We start from the raw sequence: 21,457 nt of genomic DNA on the forward strand, positions 1-21,457 counted from the left end.
ATTATTGTTCTACTCTATTTGAATAAAGCTCACAAGGAGGTGTTTTTCAAAAGCAGATGATTGAACGTTGGACCTCTTTGAGTATGCAGTTCACATTCGCCTAACTTGCAAACCTAACCAAGTTTCCGCCAGACCAAACCCCTTGGGTCAATAACACTTTTTCTAACTTGTATTAATTGTTATTTTTACCTAAAACATTTTATTTTTATTTTTCCTTCAAAGAGAGAGGGTGACAGATGAGTCAAAAACACGAGACATTTACCAATTTTTTGTTAAACATATATGTCTCAACATTGGACTAAATGCTAGTTGACCCATCAGTTCATTTACCAATATGTTATGAACCTTGGCATGGTAAACTACTAAATAACCTAAAAACAAAAGTTGTATGCCAAGGTGGGAGAGGGCACAATTCAAATTACTAAATCCCCAATTTGGCAGGCATGTCTTCGAGAATCAGGCTTATAGAAAAAAAAAAAAAATATATATATATATATATACAGTGAGAGGGGGCAAATTCTAGTTTTTTTTTTTTTTTTCCTCAAAAATTTTATAGAGAGAAGAAAATATCCGCCATTACTGTTTTTTTCCAACCATCAAAACTCTTGATACAAAATCATAAAATAAGTCATCAGTTGCAATTAGACCACACCAAAACCTTTCTGCAAAATCTTAATCCCATCAAACTAAAACGTCAACATACACAATCATACATAAGTGCCGCGACAAGGGCATATGTCAAAACAGTTTGATAGCTACTGGAATATTGTTCTATCCAGCTTTTCACATTCTATTTTCTCTCTGTCGTGGTGCACATGTGATGATCTCATCAACTCTAAGAATCATCTCTGCGGCCTCTGTCGCAGAGAGCAAGACAGCCTGCTTAACTTTAAATGCTTCAGATATCCCTCGTTCTGCCATGTCTCCCACCTGCCAGAAGGAAAACAATGCCCGAAACCAAATTATTATGACAGTCCAGAACCAGATTCAAGAAGTTTCTGGATTAGATACAAAAAAAACTACACAATTTCTTAATATGCCAACATACATCCCCACCTCATTACACTATACTTATACTAATCAGAGACTCAACAAAACAAGCAGGACAGTTGATATATGAGTTTTCTTTAGAAGACCATAGACTCCCTCCATTAAAAAATCAGATGCATACACTTCATTACAAGGTAACAAATACTAAAATCCAATTAGTTAAAACTTGAAACAACCCCTATTAATATACCCAACAATATTTGTTATTATTAACATATGCAACAATATGCTTCACTTTGAATGTCAGGAATGCATGACGAATGCAGCCTTCCAAAGCAATCACTGTACATCAAAAGTTTCCTGTTTCTGTTTTTGTTATTTTTCTAAATATCAGTACTTACAGTTCCAGAGATGACGTCAATCCCAGCAGTGCATCCTTCCTTGTGGTGTTCAGCACGTAGCTTTGCAACCAACTCAGCACTGTCCAAACCAGCATTGTCAGCAATGATGGTTGGAATGGTCAAGAGTGCCCGTGCGAAGGCTTCAATAGCATGAGATTTCTTTCCAGGAGTCTTCTTGGCTAGCACATCAACTTCCTTGGCCATAATCATCTCAGGCCATCCACCTCCAAGCAAAACCCTGCTGTCATTGACTGTCTGAGACAGAACACACAAGGCATCGTGCAGAGACCTTTCAGCCTCGTCCAGCACATGATGGCTGCCAAAGGAGTACGAAAATGTCATATTGAGCATCCAACTCAATGGTATAAAAAACAAAAATACATAAAATATTTTTTTATAATGAGGGATTAGAGTAGACATCCACTACACAACAAGCTTCTCAAAGTCTATACATATAGTATACGTGTGGGTCTATATACAGGAAAAGCTAACATTTTTTAGGAACACTTAAAGACATACATCCAAATTTTTTTTTTTTTTTTTTTTTTTTTTGAAATAACATCCAAACTTATATGCACATGGATATCCATAGTTGAAAGACAGAAGAATAAAAACTGGCAGCCATGTTCTCTAGTCATAGCAAAATTACACCCACCACAAGTCACGATACTAATGCACGGTAAACATGGCTCTGGCATTCTAAAATGATAATGGCAGATATATGAACACCAGAAGCCACAAACCAAGTCAAAAATGCATCCAATCCAAGTACTGGTTCAGAACTACACTGGAAAAGGACAAAATGTAAAGCGAAGAAATACCTTGCGCCCCTCAATACTATTGTACAAGCCTGGCCCAGTTCAACACCAGAAAAGTGGATCAACTTGTCCTCACCAATCATGATTTCCTCAATGAGATCGCAGTGCCCAAGCTTAACTGACTCGGGATTATCAAACGTTGATGCAATTTCACCACCAGTTACCAAGGCCAAACGTTCAATGCCATCAAAATCAGCATGCTCAATTGCAAGTATTCCTGCATCTGCAAACAGCTCTTCTGGGAAATTGTAAATCAGCTGTCTGTTAACAAAGCAGTTAATCCCATGACCGATGATCTTCTTCACCTTTTCCCTCATTTTTTCTTTTTCGGCCACTTCAATTTCAGCAACCTTAGACATTGAATCAACACGAACACGAGCCCCATAAATCTTCACTTTGTCTGTGTCCATTGCTGTATTTGCAACCAAAATCTTGGCATTCTCTATACGTTTGGGCTGACCAAGACCTATTTTCTTGTCAAGAATAAATCTGGAAAGAAAGGAAACCAGAAGTCAAGAAGAGCCCTAAATACAAGAACCTTCACAGCATGTATTTAGGCAGTGCCAATAATTGAACGCACTGAAAAGAAAGATCTTCACAACTACATTGCAGAACCAAAATAATCAGATCTAGCAAACCCTAAGCATCATAACGTACATAAATTCAGTACAATCAGTGAAGAGATCATGAGCTCAAAATTCCATTTGTTTCCTTACCCTTCATCCAAAAAGGAATCCTTGAGTGATCCACCAGGTTTCTTTATAATTTGTATAGACTCTAAGTTGGTGCTTCCCTGCCATTTGCAACAGCCTTATTAAACAACATGGAAATACAAGACAAGGATATATATTTGTTTACGGAAAAAACGACTCATCAAAACAGAATTCTGTGAGAAGGGACGACGCGCACACTAATAATACACTAGCAATAGCATATCAACCCAATGTCAGCAGGGAGCGGACTTAACCACCCAACTAGAGCAAACATTTACAACATTAAGATTGAACTTCTTTAAGGTATTAACTACCCAATGTTAAGTTGATAATAACCACCTGCAGTCGCATCACAGCATCCACTGCTAGTTGCGCAAAATGCTCCTTATCCTGGGAAAGAATTTTGGAGCTCAAAGTAGTCTTTGCAATTTTCATCAAGTCTGACTTAAATCTCTCTGCACAATCGGATAATGTTATCCATCAGCTATAAGTAACATGGATAATGAAGGCCAGACCAAGCCAATCATAAGTGGCCATCTCAGAGTCCATGTGGATCCATCAAATTCATATAAACATTGAAGGGCTAGATACATAAAAGAAGCAGCAAGTACATTTAGAAAAGTAAGCAGCAGTACATACCAGAATCAGCCTTATTATCAACAACCTTCTTCAACAAAGCATCACGAGCACATTCAGCTGCCATTCGATAACCTACACAATCAAACAAGCAGCATTACAAACTCCGAAATACTTTCATATTTCAACAGTACAGTTAAAAAGGGGAAGTGTAATAGTATGCTTATGAGAGAGAGAAGAGAGAGAGAGAGAGAGAGAGAGAGAGAGAGAGAGAGAGAGAGAGAATGTTCAGGTAGAACCCACAACAAACCTGATATAATTGTCATTGGGTGAATCTTCGCTGCAACTAGCTTTTCTGCCTCCCTCAAGAGTTCTCCCGCCAGAACAACAACAGAAGTTGTCCCGTCACCAACTTCATCATCTTGAACTTTTGAAATATCTGACAGTTGTGTTAAGGATCATCATATATTGAGTGATAATATCTATTTCCACCACCCATTGTCAGTTTCAATATATAACTACTATAAGATCACAGATAACGTGCCATCAAAGGCTTTCAAAAAATTTAAGTATGTTAAAAATAACTCAACATAAAGAAAATTTCAGGAGTCTGTTACAATCATCACATATGTACATATGGATTGAAAAATGTAACTGCAATTTTTAGGATACCAACAAGGACTTTAGCAGCTGCATTGTCAATATGCAGCGACTTTAAGATGGTGGCTCCATCATTGGTAACAGTAACTTCATGTCCTCTTCCTGTTGATTGCAGTATTTTATCCTGTCCAGGTAGTTCAACAAGACCAGAACCAAAATATGGAGACAGTAAATTTAATTATAAATGTAAGTAGCATTTAGTCTGGAAACACAGTTAAGTAAAAGAAACTCACCATCCCCTTTGGCCCTAAGGTTGTCTTGACGAGGTCAGCAATTGCCATTGCACCCACAAATGAAGCCTACAAAATCATAGATAAGTTACAAGTATTAGTAATAGAAGCTTCAGAAGGGGAATTGACTAACAACCCCCCACCCACAAACACAGAGTAACCTATTACAATAAAAAAATTCAGGAGTCTGCCTCAGTTTTCTTCCCCATTCTAAGATTCAAGTTCGCAATTCTTCACTGTTTTCATTATATCCAAAACCATAAAATAAATTTCAAGCAATAGTACTAGTGTCATCCTGTCAAACCAATGACCTCCAGAGAGTCTGACCCAAGCTACGATTTTAGCCATCCTACCCCACAGATTTGCATCGTTACTAAATTCTAATCAATCACATCTTGCCTTGCAGTAAAGCAAAACATTCAAATCCAAGTACGTTGCTATATAGTCAGTCATTCTAAGACGCAACACATTCTGTTCAGCTATGTCTCTTGAACCAATACGGAAAATATGAAAAACATTAGTGCAAGTATACTTCCAATAAATAATGCAAACTTACCAATCGGGCACGCTCTCCTTTCTCCTCACTAGCTTCATCTTTGAAAATGTTATCGCCCTATCACATTCACCACTCAAATCAAATACAGCACACAGAATTGGACCATTTATTAAACAACTTTTTTTGGTAAGCAGTATAAATTAACATTTCCATACCGGCATCCTGTATATATCTTACAGACTCGAACCTGCAAGATTTATGAACTGAGGTTAAATAAAAAGCAAACCAAACAAACAAATCACAGCCTATAGTAACGACCTAAACCCTAAATGTTAAAGAAAGAACAAGTTCTTCGTCCATTTCCGTTTCCTTCCTACTCATTTTCCTCAAAACCAAAAGAACTATGCAAAGAAACTCAAGCAATGAAAAACTGAACTAAAACCCTAAACCTCCAAAAAGTTCAAAACCGAGTAACCCTAACTGTGAGAAAGCAACTTACCTGATCTGACGGAGAAATCAAAGTCGGAGACGACGGACGGAGAATCCGAGAGTCTGGATCTCCGGCTCGAAATCTAGTTACGGCGTCGCGAAGAGGGGTTTTCACTTGTTCTCTACACTTCTAGTAGCGGCAATGCTCGAAAAGGAGGGTGCAGTGTTAATTGGTTATATATAGTTCAAAGTGAACTCTATGTCTAACCTCCGCGACTGTAAAATGGGCCGGCCCATTCCTACGTATAGGCCAGCGAATGAAATAAGTGAGATCTAGGCCTGTTAGGGGTGTGCAATTTTTCGGGTTAAGTCTCCAACCCAACCAAACTACTTTGCCACACTAATTTTTTTTTTTTTTTTTTTAATAAATGTCAATTCATTAGTTGTTCAACCGGATTACGACATAGAAACCCGTCACTATGGGAAATGTCAAAAAGAGCTGCTACCTATATAATCCCTCCTTTTCTTACGGTTAGGATAAGCAAAATTTTGAAAAGTCTCTTCAAAATAAAAAACAAAATAAAAAATGTCATAGACCACTATTTCCCAATTTTGATCCCTCAACCCTCATTCGCTAGCTTTTGTTGCTTTGGAGGTTGGACTACATTAGCGAATTGTTATTAACCATGTAATTGAATAGTTGGATCACCACGAACAGTTGTGATTAAGTATTGACCCAAAACACTAAAATTGGCCAAAATTATCTTACTTACCCCAGTAACAGATTTTTATTCCTACTAATCCAATTTAGAGTATAATGATAAATCTATCCTCAACCTAATTAAACAATTACATCAAATGCCACACTCTCTCATCTCTCTGATCACACACACACACACACACTCTCTCTCTCACGATCTGGTCAGATCCTCGATCTCTCTCTCGACTCAGAAAGACAGTGTCTGAAGATTCAAATCAAACTAGAACGACTTCTTCTTGTTATCCGCCGCCAACTTCTATCTTCTTCTCCTGCTCGCTCACCACCGCGCCCAAATTCTCCAGCATGTATCCCTTAGACTCCGACCTCACCGGAGCCCACAACACTGGAGCAGAGTCGTTGTTGCGCACCGGAGGGGTCCAGACCACTTCATCACTAATCGAATGCTGCCGTACCAGACCATCTCTAAGGCGGCCTCCGCCCTCGACCGGAACCTCACCTTTGCCGAGACCTTATAATTGTCGCAACTGCAGCCTCCCTTTGGTGTCCATTTGAGTTCGACATGCCGGAGTCGATCTGAGTTCAAGGGAAGCTCCGATTTCAAGGCAAACTAGAAATTTAATGCCGGAGTCAATCTGAGTTTGAGATGCAGACTTCCGAAGCTCCACGCGCCAGCACATGAGTTCGGGTCTGGGCTCGAACAATGTCGTTTTGCTTTCTTTTTTCTTTTTTTTTGGTAAATGGGGGTAGAAGGCCTATAAGGAAAGAAAAAAGAAAAAGAAAAAGTTTTATTAGGGGGCAATAAAAATCTATTGGGGGAAATAAATGTCTATTAGGGGGCAATAAATGTTTTGAATTGATGTAAATCTATAATCTCCTGGTTTTTTTTTAAATCAAAGTTTTATTTGTCTAATTTTATGGAGATTAGTTCTCATTCTAGCGATCGAAAAGTTTATTGGGGGGCGATAAAGGTCTATTGAGGGCAATAGAGGTTTATTGGTCTTTGGTGACCTATGAGATCTCCGACAACCTCTTCGGGGACCTCCGGCTAGGTTTTCAGATAAGTTCGATAGGCAGCGGCCGGTGATCGAATTCCGGCGAAATCTCCTATGGCTTTCCTCTCTTCAATTTTCTCTCTCCCTTTATGTAACAAAGGGGTGAGGGCAAAATAGTCTCAAAAATAAATAAATAAAAAACTTAATTAGGTATTAGGGAAGACCTTTTATTAGAGTTTTTATGGGTAAGTAAGAACAAAAATAAGTAGGTGGTGTAAGTGGGTGGTGTAAGGGGGAAAAAAATCCCTAAATTATTACGGGCGTGTAGTTCACAACTATTAACAGGTTAAAAGGACAATAGTGAAGCAATACGAACTGAATTACCCACACACGGAATCCCTAATCCTGACACAACCCTTCACCAAGGCAGAGGCAGAGGCAGAAACTGCAGCAGCTAACCATGGCCTAAACCCTCCAATCCCACCAAGTCTTGCGAAGCAAGGAGTGCCTACATTGGAGTTCACGTCAAGAACACAATGAATAATGCTTTTGCTATCAAAAAGTTGCCATTGGCCAAGGCAAAGAGATATTTAGAGGATGTTATGTCCAATGGACAGAGACACTGGCCTGTGAAATCTGCTACATTCATTTTGGATTTGCTTAACAATGCTGAGCGTAATGCAGAGATCAAGGGTTTGATTGTTGACTCACACTGTCGTATCTCACATCCAAGTTAACCAAGCATCCAAGCAAAAGCGCCGGACATACCGAGCTAATGGAAGAAATCAACCACTATATCTCTTCAACCTGCCATATTGAGCTCATCTTTCTGAGACAAAATCGAAACAAGTCCAACAAAACTGATGGTAATTCTGGGACTGGTACAAACTTGTATGATCCTGTTTTGTAGAAAAGTATAAAACTGTACGAGACCAGGAGCCAGTTAGGTATTTAAATCTCTTTTGTAATATTCTTCAAACCATCTCAAAGTAACATTTTTAACCCCTAGATTTCTAGGATTGGTTGCATAATATCTCGGTATTAAACAAGAAACTCCCGGCCGATGATCAATAACCATTACAATGTTCACATGATATTCTCTTTCTTAGTTATATATCAAAAGTTGCAGGATAATTAAACACTATGATAAGAGGAACAAAGGTTAAAGTCACATTCTCCAGAAAGTTTCTGAAACATATATTTCTCCAGAAAGGTCAACTCATTTCGGGTCATGCATGTTAGAGCGGCTAGTTGGCTTGCAAAGGGTCCAATGAGTAATTCAGTTCAAGATCTTCGAATATTAAAGTGTTTTGGACCCGAGTGTCGGTTGAGGAGAGCCCCTAGAGTAATTGAGGTTGTTTGGCATCCTCCGATCATTGGGTGGGTGAAGATTAACTCAGATGGTGCTTGGAATCATGCAGAGGGTATTGGAGGTTTTGGTGCGGTATTTCGTGACTTTAATTGTCATGTTCTGGGTGCTTTTTCTTCCAACATTGACATTCCTAGCTAGTTCTATAGCGGCGGAGGTTTTGGCAGTGATAACGGCTATTGAGGTTGCTTGGGTTCGTGATTGGAAACACATTTGGTTGGAGGTTGACTCATCACTTGTGCTAGACTAACTACGGTCTCCTTTGCTTGTACCTTGGCAACTTCGTGTTCGTTGGCTTAATTGTTTAAGTTGCATCTCAAATATGACATTTTGCTCTTCTCATATTTTTCGTGAAAGGAATAAAGTTGCAGATGCATTGGCTAATCATGGTACGTCGTTAACTCAACTGGTGTGGTGAGATGTGCCTCCTTCTTTTATTTTGTCCTATTGTAATAGTGACATTATGAGTCATCCTCAATTTCAGTTTTGCTAGGTTTGTTTAATTGTTAGTTTGCTTCGAGAGATTTTGGTTTTGTCCCCCCTCTCTTGTTATCTACTTTTTCTTTGATTAATTCATTAGAGTGTTAGGGAGGTTACTCCTCTCTTTCACTCATCTTTCAGCCACAAAAAAAAAAAAATATTTCTCATATCAATAGCCAACATACTCATATTTATCTGTAGCAACATATCAATGGAATTGTTGTGAGGCAACTACATGGTCACCTAACCTCATCATAATCGATTAATTAGGTATACGAAAACCTGAAACATAACAATTTAAAGGGAATATAATCTGGTCTAGAAAAGAATATGACCTCGAGGTGAGGTCCTCCACGGTTGAAATGGTACATGCATGCTCCTCGTTTCACATAATAAATAGTACTTAAAAGGCGACCCAAGAACAAATTAGAAGCAACACTCTACTCTCCAACCTTCGTTCTCCACCCCCTGAGCTAGACAGGGCTAATCACACTTTGCTCAGTTGCTGGATTGGACTCTAGGGTCGTGTGCGTCGGCCACTTGCTCTGCCACAAAGACGTGCGTTCCTCGGAATAGGGTATTCATCCCTGATTGAAGTAGATGTTGTATAAACACGCAAATACAATTGTTGTCCAAGGTACTGTCGTGCCCAGAACTCAGTCCTCAAGTTCCACATTCCCACATTATCAAGTGAAACATGTATTGCCGTCCATGAGAAGGGATATACCTTCATAAATGAATCTTCATTAGATCGAGCTAGCAGTCGACATTTAGGCTTTTGGCTTTAACTACTGATATTTGATACAATAACGATTGCAAAGTAGACTAGGGAGTTACCTGAGTGGTGGAACGAGCCACTGCATCTCGGAGATTGTACCCGTTCCTACTAGCAGCTGTCCACTTCCCTCCATCCATGCTACAAATTAATTAAGAAGCAACAACAAAAAGAACAGTAGATTAGTATGAAGCTCTATAATCAGCACTCAGAAGTGGAAAAAATAGATGTGCTTACCCAACAACAAAGAACTGGTAACCATCAAGATGCCAGCTCTGAACTATATCTTCATCATTTTGGAACACAATTTCTACGAATGCTCTGTAATCAGCACCCAAAACTGATGTGTCTAGGTACAATCCACCACCAGTAGGCCTGTCGGAGATGCTTCCAACACGGAAAACTCCTTCAATTTTGTAGTAGTCAGCAAGCTTTAGGGGAGTGTCTGCTGGGATAAAGGACACACTGTTCACTCCATATCTTTGCTTGCCACTGACTTGACCAGCAGAACTTGCTAGGATGTAGGTTTTGGCTAAGGGAATGAGTCCATAGTGGTATGAGCCCTGTGGGTTAGGCCTTGGTCCACTTGCTGTAAGATTGGTCCTGGAAAAACATATGCATTAGGTTTTGAAGTACATATACAATAAATTGTTCCTGAAGAAAATGGGAATGATGCATCTAATTAATGGAAGAAGCAAATACCTAATAGAGCGGGCCTGGTTTAAAGACCAGTCAATTTGGATTGTAGGTCCACCAGGGGGCGGGCCAGAGACTTGTCCCCCAGCGCCGCTGTAATGAAGAATGCCGGGGGTGGTGAGAATCGGAGTGCTGAAACGAGAGGAAACCACAATGTAGTAGTCATGTCCGGGCTGATCAGCTGTTACTAGAACAGAGTAAGATTGACCAACGTGTACATCAAGAGATGAGTAAGTAGTTTGGAGGGTGTGTGTTCCTTCCACTTCCACCAACTTCATTTTGTGGTTTTGAATGCGGAAGTTGAGTGAGTGTTGCAACCCGACGTTGGATATCCTGAGCCTGTAAGTCTTTCCTGCAATGGTAAATATAAACACACAATAGTAACTACGGATGTTAGAAATGGGAGTCTTGGTATCAACATTTAGAAGCACCGAAATAACCAAAGAGATCGAAGGCACACCTTGCTCAAATGTGAGAGAAAACTGATTGGGCCCGCGACCATTGATAAGGATTCCATCAGGGAAAGGTAGCTTCTTACCACGATCAAGATGAGCTTTCAAGTCCTATACAAAACAAGTAAATCATCAATTATTAATCCAGATGGGAAACGTAAAAAGCTATCAAAACCAATCAAAGTTTCTTTCCAACCACTCCATCTTTGAGCTTTAGCCAAAAACCAACACTTGCAGGCCCTAATAATTGCGGGCCCGGGACTTTTAATTAAGGTTGTGGGCCGGTTCTGAGATATGGTTGTTGAGGTAGTAACTTGCTAGCTTACATGTAGATAGCGCTATAAGTCGTGACATCAAAACAGTTCAAGGTAACATGCACTAGACCGACAGTGCTATATCCGTGGTCCAAAATTTACGCACCATAGTTATCCATGGCGCTCAAACCAACAAGGCAATGTCCATTTCAATAATGACTCAAATTTATGATATGAAGGAAAAAAATTGTGAGCAACATTTTGGTAACAGATATGTCATGCGAGGATTGTGAGCACATACTATATGCCACATGCGTACTATCTACTTATACATGTTTTGCAATATTAGTAGGTCAAGAACTTGAACATGATCCCTCTAAAAAGAAGAAAACAGATAGTTCTTAACAAAACATCACAGGTAAAAAAAAAAAAAATCTTTTGAGAACTTTTGTGGCTGTATAATGCACTGTTTATCCTTTCAAAAAAAAAAAAAACTGTTTATTATTATTATTATTTTTTTCAAAAGAGGAAAAGAGACAAGAAAATACAAAATAAAAGGGAACCAGAAAAGACAAAAAAGATAACAACCAAGAAACACACATGTTTTTATTTTTTTAAATGAGAAGCACATGTTTTACCGACACACAAAGGTCAACAAACGCAGCTGTCCAAAGGCAGAAAAAAAGTAACAAGCCAGAACATTCATTTTGTCATCCTTGGTATTTAGTTGTTAAGACGGTAATAGCTGAGATAAGTGGATGAAGAAAAAGTACAGATTGTGTACCGTGTGGTTAGACTTGTACCAATCCCCAATAAGAACGGTGAAGTCACCGGCAGGATCCGGAAAAGGGACCGGAATTCTTGGCCGGCTGAGAATTCTAATGCCTCCGAAACCACCGGCGGCCTTGTGAAATGCAAGAGAAGGGAAGTAGTAGAAACTTCCAATCTGATCCTTCACTTGGAGAATGTATGTAAGGTTCCTCCCTGGTGGAATTGGGCAAGTTGTCCCATACACACCATCCTGAAATGAATTATGTCTCTGTTGGATCCCATTCCTACATTTCACAACAACCAAAAATCAAACATAATCACTTAATTAATCACATCATTGTTTTATTGCCAAAAAAAAAAAATCACATCATTGTTTACAGCTATTTCGCAATGTCATAGATATATATCAACTTTTCTCAAGGACAATTAATTTCTATCTTTATCAAGGAGGTTGTTTTCAGGGATGAAATCAGCTGTCCCCAATACACTATCCTTATGCTGTCCCCATATATTCATTGGTCCACAAAGATTAAAAAAATATTTTCTTAATCTTTTTTTTTATTTTTTATTTTTTGTGGACCAATGAATGCATGGGGATAGTGTAATTGGGGACAGCTGATTTTATCCCGTTGTTTTCATACCCATTTGGGTTTGAAATTATTTGACCAAAAAAGAAAAGGGATAATTAAGCATCCTTCTTTTTTTTTTTTTTTTTTTTTTTTTGTAGTGGTGGATTTATCTAATTGTTTCTTGCTGTTCCTCAACAAGGAGTAATTATTTAGTTAATTTGAAAATTTATTAATTAAGCATCAACCACTAACATTAATTTCTATATCTTTCAAGGATTCAAGGTCATCCTTCTATCCTTAAAATTTATTTTCCCACAGGGTCACAATCCATGCCTCCATGGCAAGTGCATTGAGCTGCCAAGCCTACATAGTTGCTCACCTAATCTCAGGTTCAAATTACTTAAATACCCTCGGTCTCTCTAACTCTCTCTTTCATGAAAAACGAAAGGTTTCTCAATAATTGTAAGGGAATATCAACATCAGTAATCTAAATCAGGTATCCAGATAAAAAAAAAATCTAAATCAGGTATAATTATCAACTAAAAACCTTAGTACTATTAGTCTACTACTGAAAACAGTGACCAGATCCGTGTCCTCCAATAACAGATGGCTAAATAAAGAAACTATGGGCAGAGCATACTAAATGAGCCAGATCTAACTAGAAAGTTGAAACCGGCGGCCCATTCCGTCACCGGAAAATTGATGCTTCCATTTGTTCGTGGTTCTTTTGCTAATAAGCAAAAGAAAAAGCGGAATGGTTAAATAATGCATGTGAATCCAACAATGGCGTCAGACATTCTCTTTCATCACAAACCTAATGTACGTGCAGTATCAGCTACGCCGACGCCGACGAGACTATCTGTATTAACAGCACATGCCTCATCGGCGTAGCTGTACTGAGAATCACACGATGCCTGATAAGCACAGTAACGAAAATGTCCTAACCCCGCACTCTCTGATCAAGGGCTTAAAATAAGGATTAGCCAGGGTACTCTTGTCTTTTTCCACACAAGCCGAATAATTAATTAAAAAATTAAGCATAATCTTTGCTGTTTACTGAGAGAGCAGAGAGTGTACCAGGAGATGAGAAAGGGCTCGTCCAAGCTGTTGAAGACATTGATGATGAGATTGTCATTGGTGACGGAGTGAATATCCGGGCCGGGGAACTGGCCGTTGATAAGTATTCCCTGAAAAATGACCAGATCCGATCAATTTCAATTTCAATCAGATCAAACCGGACACGTACAAACTTTTGATCCTACGGACAATATCAGCTATTACAAAAAGATTCATCAACTAGCTATCACCTTTTGGCGAACACCGAGCGGGTAGATGTCGCCGTAAGTGACATTCCATTCGAAGAAACGGTAGGGATCTTCAGCGGTAACCACGGAGAGCAGAGTGGCGGTGAGACTGAGGCATAGCAGTGCCGAAATGGCACCTCCCGCTAAGTTTAGCGGCATTTTGTCAAAGGGTTTTTAAGCTGATAAATCTTCAGAGGCAGAGAGCTTTTGCCTCTTGGATTATTGGTTGGATATGAAAGAAAATGGTAGCTGGGAGAGTGTGACTTTAAGAGAGGCACCGAGTGACGAGGACTCTGATGGGGAACGGCATGTGTATATAAGTGCGGTACAGAAAGGGTGAGCGTGAGCAGCCTAGCCGCAAAAAAAGAGAGGGAAAAAGGAAAATTAGATATTCCTTTTCTTTCTGTCAGATAAAAAATTATAGTAAAATTGAGAAATTTGGAAAACTGAGGAGAAAATGAAAATTGCGGTGTCGGTGATGGGGCCTAGGTATTATTCATATTTGCATTATGAAATGGAAAATTTGTAGTGTTTGTGTTTTTGTCTCCCACATGGGATGGTGGTGGTTTTGGTTTGCAACTCATTGTGAGAAGGGCGGTGGTGGCTTCACTTTGGCGCCATTCAAAACCAATTAGAGAGTGCATGTGGATATCGTGATCAGTTTTTAACAACTAGTGTCCCTAGCCCTCTCCACTCATTACTCATTAGTTATTACTTATTAGTCAAGTCAACCGTTTCTACTCCAACATTCACTTGCCCATTCCTTCTGAATTTGGTGAAAGAGTTTAATAATCCAACCAAACTAAAAGGTTGTTTGATACCTTTGCTTACATACAGTTAATTGGATTAAAGAGACCTACTATAGACTTAAGAAACGCTACAAAACGCTGCGGAGTATTCATAACCAAACTCTTTTTTATGATTATGAGTAAAACTTCATTATACATCGTAAAATAACACAATGTAATGTTAGGTGGAATTATTTTTTTGAATACCACTTCCATATCTAATCTTATGTAGTAGCAGTATAACCACATCATTTAATAAAATTCTCTAATACGTTAGATTTTATGTCACATAAGCTGTTATATAAAATGAGATGATGTAACATAAAGCGAGATACATATGATATCTAAAAAGATTCACGTAACATTACTCTATTCATAATGAAGTGTAATATGAAGAATTTATCTGACGAGGCTGTTTTTGTTGAGTTCCTTAGAATTACTTACATGTCACGGATCATACACTCGTGTATAGTTAATCTCCAGTGCCCTTTCTTGCGTCTCTAAACACTCATTTGTTCGACCGTCTTGCTATTAAGAATTATTGAATTTTGTCTCTTTGACGCTGTAGACTGTAGAGGTAGAAGAGAATTAATCATAATTAAATGAACTGAGACACGCTCTTCTATTAGATACATCTTCACGTGGAGTCAAATGTAGTACTAAAGTTCTACTTTCTTCAGGCTTATAGACTCTTGGCTTTACTCTTAACCACACTGATAGAGTGTGCCTGAATTGTTTATTTACCTGTAGAAATTTCAAACCAACACGATAAGTCCCAGCAAACCATATAGGATGTATCAAATCCGAACGTAAAGTACAATCCAACCCGGTTTCCAAACTAGGCAAGTAAAATATACTTGTTAAAATTACCCAATTCAGGAGGCACATGGCTCACAACGCGGCAGCTTGCCAAACAACACGTCCTTGTGCGGTTTCGAATTGAATTTCAAAAACAAAGGAAAACCAAAGATGAATTTCAAATGCAGCAGCAAAGCCAACAAATCAACCCAGGTTTAATAGGAAGCTTTGCTGGGTAGTAGGACCAGGCTAACCGTGATTACGGGGCATGCTGAGCTTAACCCAAACAACACAGAAGCAGCAAATCACAGCTGTCCCAATATAACAATAATAAAGAATAAAAAATATAAAAAAAGTCCTGGATTCTTCTTTTATTCTTTGTACTCATAATAATGCAGTGAGACCACGGAAAAGAAAAACAAGCAGACATTGCTTTGCTCTCAAATCTCAATCCAACAACCTGTAGATTTCAAAGCATAAAAAATGATTGGTCTTCACTAGTCATTTTAGCTTGCTTCAAAATTTGAATTTGATGACACGACAACACTTTTTTGGTCAATTGAAGCTTTAATTCGAATAAAGGGGAGAGCTATACAGCTGGGACTCTGGGATGGTAAAATCCAATCAAAAGGAAATACAGAGTGGAAACTAAAACAGTAAGCTAGGAATGTGGACGGAAATTAAAAGCAGGAAACACGACACCACTAGTTTTCCATCCTATTCCTAAGTAGCAACAAAATATCCCAGTATAAATTGAAAGGCCCATATGATAGTAAAACATAGACAATCTCATCGTCAGCCTCAAGTAGTCTGATGCAGGCCATGAGTGAAAAAAAGATAAAAAATAAAAAAGACCACACAAAGCTTGGTAGTCCAGTTACAGTCAAGGGCCTACAAGTTCTATATTGCCCGAGGCTAATATACAGCATCCTCTAATTATACAATATGGCTTAGTTTAATGCAAAATGCCAGAAACTGCCCACAAAGGTCAGAAGCCAAGGCTACAAGAGCCAGTTGACATGTACAACTGTTACAGATATGCAATGACGACTTTGATATCTTTGCACACACAAGAAACAACAAAATTGAACTTTGCTGATCTTGAAGAGGGTGGGAACCTTTGGTGCTCTAATTCATGACTTAATTGACATTTTTATTTGGACAGCTCGTAAAATCAACTCCACCCAAACCAGTTCCAATCAACTCACAATCGTGCTGTTTGGAAAGTTGGTTATATCTGGTTTTATAATTTTAATCCAACCGGCCTACTTATTGCACTGAGACAAACAAGAATCAAGGTATGGCTACAGAGAGTAGAGTGTAGAGACAGAGATGCATGTGACACTTCAACATCCAAGAATCCAGACACAAAGACATTACATGTTTATTCTTTATTTATATCACCTACCTATATTTGAGCATATCTTTACTTGTACAAGAATCATGTATATCAAAAACAATATGGTGTAATTCTGTCGACAAAATGCTCAAGACTTTGATAAGTCTGCTCTTTCAAGCAAATGAAAGAAGCTGTACTTTCCTGAGCAACCAAGAAGTGTACAGCATGAGTGGACATAACACATGTCTATCCTTCGATCCCATGAGACCTAAAATTTTATGAAAGAACTCAATAAAATTTGATAGTGGAATACAGACTTAAATTTATATGCAAATAAAAAAAAAATAAAGACCCTCTGCTCTCTTTCCTTACCCAACTCAATTACTGCTAGCGTCACATTGTGAATGGATTCTTAAATGTCTTACACTAGCCTACAACTTCATGCGCTCATTTTGTCTCCTAAAAGTTTCATAAGCAAAAGAAACAGAATCCTCAACTTTTTAACTGGAATTGCTTAGAATCAAAGCACATTATAGATTCCCCATAACATGCCAAATCTCTCACTAAATTTCCCTCTTCTCTGATTCTAATTCATTTAGTAACCAACTTAAAATCATAGACAACCACAGTTATTTCCAACTCATAATGAGAGCATTTCAACATCACAGCCTACACGAATATGAGGAACCATGTAAACCATATAATCCACACACAATCCAAGTCTCCAGAAAACCTAAACGAAGCTAAGTGTTGCACAATTCATATAGAACTCCATGCCACATTCAAATTATTAAAACTAACAATTACAGGTTCATTCTCGCACTTCCTAACCAAGCATATATAAGAACAAAGCGAAAGAAGCCTTAGAACACCGCACTCACAGAGTTAGGGCTCCGTCCCGCAATCACTGTTGGTCGCCGAAAAGGCGGCGGAGCCTGGAGGCGAAGAGACCAGTGGGCTCGATAGAGGCTTCGTGGAGGAGGTCTCTCTTGATGTTGTTCATTCGGTTGTCTAGGGTTTCTTGCTCCTCTTTCAGAGCCGCCGTGTCCTCCTGAAGATCGTGGAGGCGATACTTTTGACCGAGCGATCTGACACTTAGCAGCAAAATTCCGGTCATTGCGAAGAACTGGATGAATTTGTCCTTGCGCTTCACGGCGTTTGCTACAAACCCTAACGGTTTCCGGGCGCCGGGGGCTGAGCTCGGCGGTGCTGGTGACGCCATGACCTTCCAAGTCTGCAACTGAAACGAGAGTGATGGTGGAGACTGGAGAGCCTTTCTTCCTTTTATACCTACTATAAATCACGTGAGCAGGACGTGATAGGTGTCTGTGACAAATTAAGCAATTTTTTTTTTTTTTTTTGACAGGTTTCTGTTGTAGAAGATTTTCATTTTTTTTTTTGTTGCCTGGTCTGTTTTTAAATTTTAAGTACCATCAATGTCACAATACCTATGTTCTAGTGACATAAATCTTCCATCTATAATTTGATGTTCCGAGTTTAACACAGCCATTTATCATCTGATCAAAACATACCATGCTCAATAAGCTACCGGACTTTTCATCTCCAAGAAAGCTTCCTGCGGTGATAGTTTTCTATTCCCGCGCAGCGATGTATATTGTAAAAAAAAAAAAAAAAAACTCCATTTTAACTTTTTAATAAAATTGTATTAAATGCCTCATAGTATTTATCTGACAAAATTGTAAATTACATAATTAGAATACATAATTCAATCCTATCCAACTTTTTCTCCAGATCCAAACTATTAATCTTATATCATGCTACAGATGAAATGAAACGCAAAATTACTAGTGCAACAAACCACTGCTGGTGCTTTCTCGCACGTCAATGCCCAATAACATTGAAGAAGGCCTTCATCTTTCTACTCTGCTGCCTTTGCAACAATATGGACGGAAGATAAAAGTTCCTTTCGTCCTTGTTCCCCTTCAACACTCATCTTAACAGCCACAAAGAGCGTCACTTATTTTGGTTTTTAATGTAGGCCTTAGCCCATGTGACTGCCATACAGTATCGAATAAACCTTCATCTCACATATCAGAAGTCCAAAGTCCCACATTGTTTGCTCTCTATACTTTTTGTTGCATTACTTTGTTTCATATCCTTCTTCTGATTGTTGTTAATTCCTCGATTCCGACCAATTCCCATCTTTGGCAAACCCCTATTCAGTCCCTCAAGCAATACACAAGCTTTACACCATTTCTGGACAGTAAACACAGATATATAATCAGATTCTCTAATCAGCTTCTTGCTACATAAGCTATTGTAGCAGCAATGCTTAGTCATTCACTCTTTCATTGTCAAGTCGACCAGGATGTTATTTTAGCTTTTAAAATTCTGAATGTCAGTGAGAGGGATTCAGCTATTGGTATGACAAACCCATAAGCTGGACTAAGACAGCATGATTATTCAGTTTACTTGCATTCAGAACTAAAAATGCTGACAGAAAAGCGAGGTGTTGACTTGGCAATGAAAGAGTGAATGGGCAGGCGTACTAAGACATATTGCTAGCACATCACATGGCTACACTTCTAATTCCAGAAGTTTGGAACAACAAACCAGTCTTGCTTAGCTAGTCTTCTCTACCATATAATGTAAGTAACATTACATGATATTTAAACCGGATTTAATGTTCAATTAAGATGAAAGAAGTGGCAAAGTTACCTGGCTTGAAATGTAACCACAGCGTTCACATGTCCCCTGTTCCGGCATTTTTGTAGAAGTAGAAATTCTGAAATTCTCCCCTGATTTGATTATGTCAAGTATGGCCCTAGGTCTTGAGCAGAGAAATGTCAAGTAAAATGTCAAACTAGGAATATAGGATGTCCATACTAGTTTACTACCTACTGGAGACCTAACTTAACAATATTCTGTGAAAACTACAATGCAAACCATTGAAGTAACAAATAGAGTCAAGGTACCTGACTCTTTCCAAATCTTTGATGAATTCACGAGCAAAACCACGATAAGCATTTGGTGAATAAATGCCTGCAATTTTAACAACAGCAGCTTCTAAGATCTAGATACACAAATATAAACACATAGAATGTAGGGCAAAGAGGCGATGGAGGGTAAAAGTAAAGCAACAATGAAAGAGCATAGAGGACAAATTAATTACATTCAGTGGAGAAGTAATCCAGCCTCTTGAAGTATGCATACGTGCAAATTGAGTTAAGGCTTTACAGATTCCAACTCATTAATAAGATGAATAACAGTGATGAAAGAATAAAATAGTATCAAATATTTCAGCAGCAAGGATATATAACAATTTCCTTCTCATAGGTGTATTTAAAAGGTTTGCATCTTGGAATTGGTCCATCTTCACCAGTGACAATTGAAGTGCATCTACTCAATCTACAAAATAAGGAGCAGTTGAGTTCACCACACAAGCCAACTGAGGAAACTAAAAAAGAAAAGTCTTAATGAGCAATGCATTACCTAGCAATATCACCACGTAATATGTTCAATAGAACTGTTTCAGCTATATCATCGGCATTATGTCCAGTAGCAAGCTTGTCTACTTTCAACAATGCAGCACCGCGATCAAGGGCCTTAAAATATCAAGAAATAAATCTATTTAGTTTAATTATACATGTAGTTCATCGCAACCGGTCAAAATTGTAATTGACATGTATACAAGATTTCAACAACATAAAAGCAGCTGAGTTTCTAGTTCAGGCATTACCTGACGACGAAAAACACCACAAAATGTGCAATTATTCTTGAGACCAATCATCTTTACTATTTCATCCATCGTCCACCCATACAAATCCTTGTACGACACAATCTTTAACGGCAATCCATACTGAATAGAAATTCAGAACAGGAGTCGGTTACCACAAAAAGTAAAAAACAAAAAGTGAAAGCGATGAACATATAGAAATAGAGAGTCGATATTCACCTGCATTTCATTTCTTTTGACGGTTTCAAGCGAATCATCCCTGTAGCCTGTAATGCCCTCATCCACAGACAACAGGAAGAGATCCAACCCATAATTGTGCCGCTTATTCAATTCCGATAATACATAGGCAAGAACAGTGGAATCTGATAGTATCAAATGGCACAAAACACAATTACCAGAAGTAATTCTACACTCAAATTGGCAGCATCACAACTCATGTAGCTTAGTTACTATACCTTTTCCACCGGAGGCACCAATGGCAATGCGTTCACCGGGCTTAAACAACTGGTTTTCAACAATCACCTGATGTATCTCCTCCTCAAATACCTCATAGAAACACTCCCTGCAAATCTTCATAACCAAAAACAATTTTAGTTGCAAAACAAAAACAAACAGAAGATAAATAGGGTTCACGATCGGAGTGGGAGAAAATAATTACCTGTTCTAGGGTTTTGGGCCTCTTGAGAGCAGCTCTTTTCTGGTTACAGATGCAGCACTGGCGAGCGCCGGACTTCTTGGGCTTGCCGGCGGCCGAGTCTTCCATTTTTGGCGACGAAACTTGCTGAAAGCTCAGGAGGTGCGAAACAGAGACAATCAAAGAGAGAGAGCAGGTTCGCAATTACAGTTAAAAGTGACGACTGTTTCCTCTCCGTCTAAAAAGATAAAACTCGCTACCGTGCGGGGTTCGTCTTCCAAATTTACCTTCCCAGAACCTATGGATATAATTTTTGTTTCATTTTTTTTACTGCGGTGAATTAATCCTCTTGCAGTTGCTGTATCAATTTTGTGTGGTAAAACCAAAAGTTACTTCTTACAATGTAAATTAACTTTTGGTTTTACCACACAGAATTGATACAGCAAGGAAATACTGTAAGTAATTAATGCTTATCACAAAATTCCAAACAACTGCTTAGAATCCT

General features: G+C 38.7%; 4 protein-coding genes across 5 annotated transcripts; all 4 read right to left on the reverse strand.

Annotated features, from left to right (window-relative positions):
• Positions 1 to 616: 616 nt before the first annotated feature.
• LOC133739160 (T-complex protein 1 subunit beta) lies at positions 617 to 5,531 on the reverse strand. The gene is made up of 12 exons (XM_062166893.1): positions 5,384 to 5,531; positions 5,100 to 5,131; positions 4,945 to 5,001; positions 4,392 to 4,457; positions 4,171 to 4,282; positions 3,809 to 3,937; positions 3,562 to 3,633; positions 3,262 to 3,377; positions 2,926 to 3,002; positions 2,213 to 2,698; positions 1,392 to 1,707; positions 617 to 930 (listed from the first exon to the last, which is right to left on the reverse strand). Exons 2-12 carry the CDS (start codon positions 5,103 to 5,105, stop codon positions 784 to 786), a joined length of 1,584 nt encoding a protein of 527 aa, XP_062022877.1. The 5' UTR covers positions 5,106 to 5,131; positions 5,384 to 5,531; the 3' UTR covers positions 617 to 783.
• A 3,494-nt stretch (positions 5,532 to 9,025) lies between these two features.
• On the reverse strand, positions 9,026 to 13,991 carry LOC133736251 (L-ascorbate oxidase homolog). The gene is made up of 8 exons (XM_062163688.1): positions 13,700 to 13,991; positions 13,470 to 13,579; positions 11,837 to 12,107; positions 10,807 to 10,909; positions 10,353 to 10,698; positions 9,888 to 10,253; positions 9,713 to 9,791; positions 9,026 to 9,602 (listed from the first exon to the last, which is right to left on the reverse strand). The coding sequence occupies exons 1-8, from the start codon at positions 13,853 to 13,855 to the stop codon at positions 9,393 to 9,395; spliced, it is 1,641 nt and encodes a 546-aa protein (XP_062019672.1). The 5' UTR covers positions 13,856 to 13,991; the 3' UTR covers positions 9,026 to 9,392.
• Positions 13,992 to 14,863: 872 nt separating this feature from the next.
• Positions 14,864 to 17,885, reverse strand: LOC133736252 (uncharacterized). 2 transcript variants are annotated; one of them, XM_062163689.1, is made up of 2 exons: positions 17,503 to 17,885; positions 14,864 to 15,228 (listed from the first exon to the last, which is right to left on the reverse strand). In XM_062163689.1, the coding sequence occupies exon 1, from the start codon at positions 17,841 to 17,843 to the stop codon at positions 17,526 to 17,528; it is 318 nt and encodes a 105-aa protein (XP_062019673.1). In that variant the 5' UTR covers positions 17,844 to 17,885; the 3' UTR covers positions 14,864 to 15,228; positions 17,503 to 17,525. The 2 variants fall into 2 exon arrangements, with proteins under 2 accessions (XP_062019673.1, XP_062019674.1); XM_062163690.1 differs by lacking the exon at positions 14,864 to 15,228 and adding an exon at positions 15,803 to 16,889.
• Positions 17,886 to 18,271: 386 nt separating this feature from the next.
• Positions 18,272 to 21,216, reverse strand: LOC133740458 (cytoplasmic tRNA 2-thiolation protein 1). Its single transcript, XM_062168417.1, has 10 exons — positions 20,977 to 21,216; positions 20,774 to 20,888; positions 20,538 to 20,680; positions 20,322 to 20,441; positions 20,075 to 20,187; positions 19,898 to 19,990; positions 19,755 to 19,795; positions 19,558 to 19,624; positions 19,301 to 19,412; positions 18,272 to 18,838 (listed from the first exon to the last, which is right to left on the reverse strand). Exons 1-10 carry the CDS (start codon positions 21,079 to 21,081, stop codon positions 18,674 to 18,676), a joined length of 1,074 nt encoding a protein of 357 aa, XP_062024401.1. The 5' UTR covers positions 21,082 to 21,216; the 3' UTR covers positions 18,272 to 18,673.
• Positions 21,217 to 21,457: the final 241 nt, after the last annotated feature.

The sequence above is a fragment of the Rosa rugosa genome, chromosome 3 (genome assembly GCF_958449725.1).
Source record: "Rosa rugosa chromosome 3, drRosRugo1.1, whole genome shotgun sequence".
Taxonomy (NCBI): Eukaryota; Viridiplantae; Streptophyta; class Magnoliopsida; order Rosales; family Rosaceae; genus Rosa; species Rosa rugosa.

Bases quoted from the DNA above. Each gene is read 5' to 3' on its own strand.
- LOC133736251 (XM_062163688.1), bottom strand. From the start codon at position 13,855: ATGCCGCTAAACTTAGCGGGAGGTGCCATTTCGGCACTGCTATGCCTC. The intron at 12,108-13,469 runs GTACACTCTCTG...TGTGAAATGTAG, and splicing joins GAGCCCTTTCTCATCTCCTG to GAATGGGATCCAACAGAGAC. The intron at 9,792-9,887 runs GTAAGCACATCT...ATTAATTTGTAG, and splicing joins TACCAGTTCTTTGTTGTTGG to CATGGATGGAGGGAAGTGGA.
- LOC133740458 (XM_062168417.1), bottom strand. From the start codon at position 21,081: ATGGAAGACTCGGCCGCCGGCAAGCCCAAGAAGTCCGGCGCTCGCCAG. The intron at 19,991-20,074 runs GTAATGCATTGC...CTTATTTTGTAG, and splicing joins TTACGTGGTGATATTGCTAG to ATTGAGTAGATGCACTTCAA. The intron at 19,796-19,897 runs ATATCCTTGCTG...CTCAATTTGCAC, and splicing joins TATGAGAAGGAAATTGTTAT to GTATGCATACTTCAAGAGGC.
- LOC133736252 (XM_062163689.1), bottom strand. From the start codon at position 17,843: ATGGCGTCACCAGCACCGCCGAGCTCAGCCCCCGGCGCCCGGAAACCG.
- LOC133739160 (XM_062166893.1), bottom strand. The intron at 4,283-4,391 runs GTGAGTTTCTTT...CTACCTGGACAG, and splicing joins CCTTAGGGCCAAAGGGGATG to GATAAAATACTGCAATCAAC. The intron at 2,699-2,925 runs GTAAGGAAACAA...CTTTCTTTCCAG, and splicing joins GATTCCTTTTTGGATGAAGG to ATTTATTCTTGACAAGAAAA.